Source organism: Pteropus medius, unplaced genomic scaffold (assembly GCF_902729225.1).
Source record: "Pteropus medius unplaced genomic scaffold, Ma_sr-lr_union100, whole genome shotgun sequence".
Classification (NCBI taxonomy): domain Eukaryota; kingdom Metazoa; phylum Chordata; class Mammalia; order Chiroptera; family Pteropodidae; genus Pteropus; species Pteropus medius.
The window spans coordinates 19,762,885-19,772,649 of NW_024351730.1; the positions used below are offsets into that span (position 1 = coordinate 19,762,885).

Here is a 9,765-nt window from a genome sequence, read left to right on the forward strand (position 1 = left end):
AGTTTGAGAATCCTATCTGACTAACGCTTATGTAATAATTCACATATCACTATATATGAGAGGTAGTATGAAATTATGTTTTTGAATATTATATTCTGTGTATTTACACTGACTTTGGGAAAGAGACCAAGTTCAGTAAGTAAAGATGAGTTGAGAACTAAGAGTCAAGATTAGAATTAGTCACAGCGATAACTTGTACCTCACTTAGACAGTTGTTTATCTTATCCTTCCTTGTCTTCCTCAGTCTTTTGTGTATTATTAGCTCTGTGTGGAATAGATGTCACAGTCTTAACCTGAAGTACATATTTTCTTAAAATTCTATCAAAATCCATAAATTGTCATTAACAGTGCTTTTGTTTGAAAGGAAAGCTTAATTTCACCTTAAGAGGGCAGAGTTGGTTCAGGTTAATTTGTAAAATCAGAGGAGAAAATCAATAGGGTTTACCTGTTGCATGAAAACATTGATGATATTTAGCAGAATCGGCAGCATGTATGTATTATGTGGTTGATGGTCATTACTAGGTGATTACTCTGGCTTAAATCTTACTAAAGGGATTGGATGGAAGTCATTAAAGTTAGGAAAGTGCATGAAGTGACTTTTAATATGAACAGATATGAACAATCCTGTTATGGGTATCTTAAAATATCAAAATCCTATTTTTTAAATAATGTTAAATACATTCTGTGAATGCATTAGTGCATTACTCTAGATTCTTCCTGCCAAACAATAATTACAATATAAGAACTCATAAATTCCATTCAATTTTTGACATACCTAACCAATATCTTACCTTTTCTAGCACGATTATGATATGAGGGTGGATGATTTCCTTCGTCGCACACAAGCTGTTGTCAGTGGTCGGAGAAGTAGACCTCGTGAAAGAGATCGGGAACGAGAGCGAGACCGCCCTAGGGATAACAGAAGAGACAGAGAGCGGGATAGAGGACGTGATAGAGAAAGAGAAAGAGAGCGATTATGTGATCGGGACAGAGACCGAGGGGAGAGAGGTCGATATAGAAGATAATGGCGCTTTGGAAGCACTGATTGTTTAAAGATAAAAAAAATCTTGTATTTTTTTTTGTGTGTGTGTTTACAAGTAGTAAATTTATTTTCAGCTGTCTACTTAAAGTTCATTGTGTAGAAGGATTTATTATGACCCTCTTTGTTCCAAGCATGCTATATAATAAGACTGGAAAAAACTCAAATCCTCCAAAAATGCACAGTTGACAGTTTGAGTTGACACTTTTATTGGGGCAGAATGGAACAGTTCAAGAATGTAGATATTGATTCATTCTCCGTCAATGTTCATCTACTTATAGTGTGTTTATCCTAGAGTTACTTTTTTTTTTGTTTGCTTTCTTTTGGATCTTGATTGATGACTGCCATGGTATTTTGCTTTGCTGTGTTTCTAAATGTAGTTGCACACGGTTCAGTAAAAATAATGCTGCTATCAAGTATGCAAATATTGAAGTATGATGGTTTGACTGTATGGCAGTGTTGTAGCAGCCTCTTGGTTTCTCCTTTTCCCTCTTTTTTTTTTTTAATCTTTTAAAGTGACTTTTTTTCTTCATTCTTCAATGATGAGAGCAATATTAAGAAGGCATTGCTATCTAATTTTTAATCTTTTTCAATAAAAAATTCCTATGTTCAGTAGCATGGTTTTGATGCTATTGTTAGCCTTCCCTTCCAAACTATACATTGGCTTACGTGTGTAGCAGCGGAAAATAATTCCCATATTCTACATTGCTACTGTTTTGTATAAAATAAATTGGTAAAGATTGACACTTATCTGTTGTATTTTTTTGTCCAGATGCAAGTTTTTCTTAATCATTAGTAGACATAAAAGAATGCTTTGTGTTTAGGAATTATAAGAACCCCATTTGCCTGCTTTTGCATATTTTAGCAGAAATGATTGACCTAGGCCAATTATATTAAAAGTTTACTTCTATTTCTGATGTAAGAACTAATGGTACATGACAGAATTTTGTTGATATTTTGGTTAAACATTTATCTGATAACATTTTTAGATCTACTTTTGTCGCAGGATTGTTTAAAGGTTTTCTGTCATTTTCATCTTGATAAGTGAACTAATTTATGGATGTTTTTTCTATTTTACTTTTAAAATGTCATCCTCTTACATTTACATATTAAGTTAATCATCAATATGCCGTAATAGTAACAAGGTACATAAAATAGAAAGAGAGCCACCCAAGAAAACAGTTTATGATTTTTTTTTTTTTTTTTTTTTTTGCATTTGTCTCTTGAGTTATACCTGAAATTTTGGCCCTTCTTACGCTGAATATTTAAACATTTGGGATATTTGAATATTTGATGATTTTTTTTGTTTGTTTTCATAGTGTCGTATTTATAATTGCACTCTATACCAAATCACAATCACAGTTTTATATTTAATATTTGTTCGTCTAAACAGGGGAGTGCAGGAACTTCACTCTTAAAGGATATTTAAAACTATAAGTTTTCTGCTTTTATATTCTCAGCTGGCATTTAGAATATTTCCCTTTGCATTTATAATTGTTAGTTTTATATACCTATTTCAAAGAATAGCCTAAGAATTTATTCTAAATCTTGTAGTGATATAGAAAGGAAAGGACATTTAACTCGGTGTTAGGAAACTTGGTTCTCTTTTCAGCATTGCCTTTAATTAAACCTGTTGATAACATAAGTTGTCATATCGCTGACATTTTGTTTGTATTCATCAGTAAGTTATACCAGTTAATGTTTAATTTTTTTAAGTCCTTAAACTCTGAAGAATTTCTAAGATGTAGGGGAATCACCAAAAATGTTACGTGAGATAATCAATTATACAAAACTGGTAAGTAATATTAAAGTCATTTTCCTGAAATAATAGTAATAAGAAATTATAAATTGTTTTGAGCACTTAGTATATAAAGGCACTTTGTGCTTCCAGGTACTGACTTATTTCATCCTCACATAACATCTCCCTATTTTTTATAGATGGGAGATAGGCCCAGTGAAGCTAATAACGTGCCTAAGATTACAAGGTAGTAATTGATGGAGCCAAGATTCTACCCATATTTTTGTACAGTTTGGTATTTCTGAAGAAGCCACCTCATCTCTTGGGAAAAAAATAGAATAGAAATTAATGTTTAAAATGATGGTGCTAGGTTCTACTAACAATATTAAACATTTCCTTCAAGCTTCTTTACTAGGAAGAATTTTCCTAAAGTGTCCAATCACTTAGGTATTAACCTATGCTTTGTATTTTGGGTAAGAAGCTTAGTATTCAGTTAATCTAGAAAGCTTTAGTTCTAAGATCAGACGTTCTGTATACTTACATTAGCTCATTTTATCACAATAACTGTTTTCTCCCCTCCCGATTTGTTTTTGGGTGATAAATCTGAAGAAGCATTATGTAAAAGATCGCATGATAATTTTTTTTTCATGCAGAGTAATCAATAGATACATAACATGGAAATTTTTGATAAGCTATTTGAAAGACATTTATGACAGCCTTCCTTTCTGAGAGGCATAACTTCTTCCATGTATTCTACAGTTAATTCTAAAAATATGTACATCAACATGTTGAAGTCAAAAACAAATTCAGTTATTCAGAGTTTAGAAATTCAATCAGGGATTTTATTAGAGTGAAAAGTTCAAGAGTGAAATTGAATTCAGGTATGTCACTAATGGTTTGGCATTGGTTATGGCTTTATTTTCAGGCATAGTCTAAGTGTTATAAAAATGGCTAACTTCCTTCTCCAGGCTTCTGTTAATCCATATAATTCTCAGTTTCAGAAGGAGAGAAATCATTTTTCCACCAGGTTTCCATATCAGTTCCACAAAAGGGCTCTGACTAGCCATGCTAGTTGCATGGATCCATCTCTGATCTCATCTGTCCAGGGAAATAGGGTTCTCACCAGCTTTGGAGAACGAGGCATAGTATCTTAGGATCAGCTCATCAAGATTTCACCAAGGGGGACATTTCCCAAATGAGAATGACAAAGTAACATTTCTGTTAAGTTTTAAATGCATGATCTGATGAAGAGCTGAATGTTTGCCTTTTCACTCAATGTTTTGTCATCATAGACGTAGCTTCCTTCTGCTCTGGTATATCTTTTCTCATTCTGCTATAAAATGCCTTGGTCACTCTTCTGAAGAACATAGATCATGCTTTGTCATACCAGTTAAGATCCTAAAGCATGTTGGATGTATAGAATGATAAGAAGAAAATGGGAATTTTTGCCAGCATTTCACTGACTATAATAGAGTTTCCTGACCTCAGGGTTAGGGTCACTGACAGATCATCTTATCCTGATTTTTAAAAATTTGATTCTGATTGAAAACATTCCTAATGCAGTTTGATCCGCATATTAAAGGAACATGTGATGCTATTTGCCCAAACTTTTAGACATTAAGTTCCTCATAGTAGGAATAGAAATCTCAAGAGTTTAAACAATTCATAGCATTTCTCTCCTATGTAATATGGGTCGTCTAATTTTTACCTTGTTTCTAAATCTTAGACTTTGTGTTTCCCTCTTAATTTCTCTGTCTTAAACTTGTCTGGCATCTGAAGGATTATTTAATCATGCTAATAATATTCAGGGTGTAATAGGTCTTGGCTTCCACTGAAGTCACTCAAAGAAACTTTTAAATAATGTGGCCAGAAGAAAAGAGAGGTTACCATTAGCCTCACAATTTCCAAAGGACATGATTTCTGGGATGTGAGCTCAGATTTCGGCTATTAACTATTGAGTCAATGGCAAATAACTGGCTTATAAAATGCAAAACTGCCAACTTTTCATTTATAGTGGTATTCAGTAGTAGATGAGAATATTGGTACAAAATTGACAAGTGAGTTTTATGGGAACATCTTAGATTTCTTTTACTATGGAAATAATTCGCTCCCACCCCCCCCCCAACTGCTGAGAGTTTTTAACTGAAATTTATGGAGATGGAATATTATTGGGATTAATTTTAAGCTCAACACTTTTGAGTGTGTTTTCAAAACTAAATGCACATAGAGTATTTTGGGTATACAAACTCCCTTTTTTGGATTTTGGATAAAAATAAATCCCTCGGTGTCATTTCTTATTTCAAAATTACAAACCCATGTTCTGTTTTGTAGAAAGACATGCAAGAATTGGGGTTCTCATACTTTATAAGCAGACAACTTAAACACATCTGTACTATACTGTAGCATCTGTTTGTCATCACTGCCATGAGGTCACACAATTTGAGATAATTTGAGAACAGACTCTTGTCTCCTCATTGTAGCCTTAAAATAGTGTTAGATATTTCCTGTGTAGCCTTCATTTACTCATTTATCCATCCTAAGAATTCTTTAGTTTTTGCTCAATTTTCCCACCCAGCCTGAACCTATGTGATACAGGAATTTTGGCCCCATGCTTAGAGAGTAGACTTGATTGACCTGGGTTATCCCATTGCCTTAGGAATTCCTAAATCAGCATGGCATTCCTTTTGCCAGGACTTACTACTAGGCAGTTTACCATACCTAGGCCAATGAGATGCCATGGGAGTTTTTCTGAGGATTTCTGGCCAAGAGGTATATTCTTAGGGCGAAGGTCAACGGAAGAGAGAATTTTTCACTTTGGGGGACAATTATGTGAATGGGAAGCCCAGAGCTGTTATTACTATTTTGCCAACTTCAGGGCACTCGTTTAAAGATAAATCCAATCAACAAGAAAAGAAAGCCAGATATTGCGTAAGAGAATAGGATAGAGCTTTTTATATTGGAACTTTTACTGACACAAAGACCCTGTAAGTACAGTTGAAGATTTACAGAAAGGGGAAAATCATTGGGAAGAGATGATCTGAATAAAAGGATGAGGGTGCAGGGTCAGTAGGGACAAATTGATCTTAATTAAACAGTATACTTCTGCTTACCAAGAAGTCACACAGACAGCTGAACTCAGACCGAAGTGCTGATGTGGAAAAGTGCTTAGAGCCTGGTGAAGTTGCATAGTAATTTGATTAAGGAGGAAAGAGAAATGGGGAGAACTTTTATGATGTCACATTTAATCTTCACATCATCTCTCCCTGGTAAGTGCTTCGGACTTTATTTATTGCTAGCATGCAGTAAAGTCAGCCTTTGAGGCAAATTATTTAAACTTTAACCCACGGTCTTCTGAGAGGAGGAAGGAAAAGCTTATTTCTCCTCTGCTTGAGAATGTTTTCTGGTGCAATATGGCAAAATAGTAGTTCAGATGGGATGTTGATTAAGAACAAAGGAAAAAATATCAAATTTTTATTGAGGCATAATTGACATAATTAGTTTCAGGTGTACTACATAATTCAATATTTTATATATTGTGAAATCACTAAGTAGTTAATATTCATCACTATACATAATTACAATTTTTTTTCTTATGGAATGATGTAGGATTTCCTCAGCAACTTTCATATATGCAGTACAGTATTAACTATAGTCATCATGCTGTACATTACATCTCTGACACTTTATAACTGGAAGTTTTGTACCTTTTGACCCCCTTAACCCATTATGCCAACCCTCCAACTCTACCCCTGGTAACCACCAATCTGTTCTCTGTATTTATGAGCGTTTTTAGTTTTTAGGTATGAGTGAGATCATGTAGTATTTGACTTACATCACTTAGCATATTGCCCTCAAGTTCCATTCATGTTGTTGGAAATGGCAAGATTTCATTTTGTTTTAGGGCCTAATAATACTCCATCATGGATAAATACACCACATTTTCTTTATCTAGTCACTTAGGGTGTTTCCATATCTTGGCTATTATAAATAAAGCTTCAGTGAATACAGGGGTGCATACATATCTTTTTGAACCAGTGTTTTCATTTTCTTAAGATAAATACCCAGAAGTAGAATTGCTGGATCATATGGTAGTTTTATTTTTAATTTTTTGAGGAAACTCCATCCTGTTTTCCATAGTGGCAACACCAATATACATTCCCATTGACAGTGCATAAGTGTTCCCTTTTTTCACATCCTCGCCACTTGTTATTTCTTGTCTTTTTGATAATAGCCATTCTAAAAGGTGTTAGGTTATATCACGTGGTTTTGATATTTCCCTGATGAATAGTGATGTTGAGCACTTTTTCATGAACCTGTTGGCTTCTTTGAAAAAATGTCTATTGAGAAGCAACTGTCATTGGTTTTCATAGCCAGATGTTTTGGGGACTTATCTCTTACATGCAGATGTTAAAAGGTGGGGTACCTGATTTGGGGAATGAATCCTTTACTCCTCGGGGAGAAGCTCTAGGTTTGTGAATTTACTCCCGATTTGGGAGAAATTGGGTCTCAGCCTATCCTACCTGCTTTGATGTGGCCTCTTTCTCATTTGCCCAGTGTGAAGGAGTTGCTCAACTAGTTTTTAGGTTTTTTTCTCAGAAGAAATAGTTTCTTAGGTAGCTATAGATTCCATGTGTCTATGGAAGGAGGTGAGTTCAGAATCTTCCTGTGTCACCATCTTGAACCACCTTCTTTAAAAACATTTAATCCACTTTTTTTGGAGCTTCCATTAAAAGTAGAGAGAAAATATAAACTAATACAGATTTTGAAAGTATGTTCCATATAGCATGTTAATAATTTTGCATTAGTAAAATTCAATAAAAATGTATTAAAACATTTCCAATGGTGCACTTTGAGAGTTATATAGATATAAAAGGTAACCTTTACCTTCAAAGAGATTAAATCTTATGTGGAGATAAAAAGCATTAAAGGAGAATGTGAGTATGAATTCAGATGATGGAGCAGGATTGGGGAAACGGATGAGATTTAGAGATGTTAAGAGATAAAAGGAGTGTTGGAACATGAGAGAGGAGTATAACTGAAAGTGAAGTCAAAAACTATGTTAGAGTCAGATTGGAATTATTTGCTGAGGTTTCTTTATGTAAAGTGATACTTTGGAAAATTATAAAAGTACTATATCTATTGAAGTTATTACAGTAATAAGTGCCCTGTTGAAAAAATATTAAAGCAAAAAGTACATAAATGTGATAGTCACACTTTCCAGTCTAATTTCCATGGGTAGCATAATAGTTTGATGTTTATTCCAGGATTTTTCTGTTTACATAATTATACATCGTTTTAAAATTATTTTAGAAAATAATATGTACATATTTATGCAGATAGCTTTCTTCTACTTAATGTATCATGAACATACCTCTGAGTTAATGCATATTGACTTCCTTTTTTCTTTTTAATGGCTTCATCTTTTCTAATGTGTGTATGGATTTACCAAAATGTCTTCATTCACTTATTCTTGGACAATTAGCAAACTCCTAAATGTTACTATTGCAACTGTACTATAATGAATATTCTCATACATATATTTTAACACATACTATTTTTTGTAAGAGAGGGAGGAATTGAAATGATACAGTTTGGTCATTTTACATTTTGGTAATATCAAATCATTCTCCACATATTTCTACAATTTACTTAAAACAGTCTATGAGACTTGCTTGTTTACTATATATTCTTATCAGCACTGAAAACTAAAGGGCCCATAAATTCCTGTCAGTCTGACAGGAGAAAAACAGTATTTCATTTTTGTATTAATTTGCATTTTCTTAATTATAAAATTGAGCATCTTTTCATAAATTAACTATTTCTTTTCCTGGCAATTGCCTTTTCCTATTCTCCACTCATCTATGAGTTTACCTTTTTATTATACTTTATACATATGAAAATTAATGGTCTGTGATGTGTTGCCAATGTTTTTTACTAAAAGTTTGTCTTTTTACTTTTATTATGTATCTTCCTTTATGTAAAAGTTTAAATCTTTTATACAGGTAAACATGTAAATAATTTTTATAGATTCTTGATTTTATGCCATTGTCATTCCAACTTTATGAAAAGTATTTTTTGATACATTTTTTAAAATTTTCATTTTTCTTACATTTAACTCTGTAATCAGATCTGAAATTTGTTTTTGTGAGAATATGGTATGGGAACGTCATTGTATAGTTGTCCCAACACCATTCATAATTGAGTAATCATGTCTGAATGATTTCAAAGCCTCTCTTAATCACACACTGAATTTCTATACACTTGGGTCTGTTTTGGACTTGACTCTGTTCATTGATCTATATAGCTATGTCTGCACAAGGGCCACACTGTTTTAATAAATCTGGTCCACTCTAGTGTATATTCTTCACTTTCAGTCTCTTATTTTTGTGCATTTAATTTTCCACAATAACAGTATGTATAACTTTTTGTACCTTTTAAAGACATTCAGGATTTTGAGATAAATGCATTGGGCTCAGAATTATTTGGAGAGAATAATTTAAATGTTGAGGTTACTAATCTCAATACATAGTAGTTCTTTTCATTTTTCATGTTTATGTTCTTAAATAAACCTTCATATTTTTTGTCCAATATGTATTACACATTTCTGGTTAGGATTATTTTTATTTTATGGTTTCTGTTGCTATTATGATACATTCTACAATATATTTATGATTCCCTGATACTTAGGAAATCTATTGATTTTTAATATTGATCTTATATTTAGCGATCTAACAGAACTTATAATAACCTATGATAGATAATGTTTCAGTTGTGTTCGATTTTTCTCAGCAGACACTGTATTATCCACAAATGATGACAAATTCTCCTCCCATGGTCCAGATTTTATTATTTTTACATATTTTTCTTATTGAGTTGGTCAGGACTTCCAGTATAATACAAAATAGTTAAGATTCACAACTAAACATTTTTGTTCAGTTCTTGACTTTTGTGATAATACTTGATTGGAGAAAGAAAGCAAAAATCTAAG

The 9,765-nt window shown here is 32.9% G+C and overlaps 1 protein-coding gene across 4 annotated transcripts in view; it reads left to right on the forward strand.

Moving 5' to 3' along the window:
• Window positions 1-1,789, forward strand: part of YTHDC1 (YTH N6-methyladenosine RNA binding protein C1) — a 31,857-nt gene extending 30,068 nt beyond the window's left edge. For all 4 annotated transcript variants that reach the window (XM_039845353.1, XM_039845354.1, XM_039845356.1 and 1 more), the window contains one exon: window positions 801-1,789. In XM_039845353.1, the coding sequence (XP_039701287.1) occupies window positions 801-1,025 (225 nt within the window). In that variant the 3' untranslated portion in view covers window positions 1,026-1,789. The remainder of the gene's footprint in view (window positions 1-800) is intronic.
• Window positions 1,790-9,765: the final 7,976 nt, after the last annotated feature.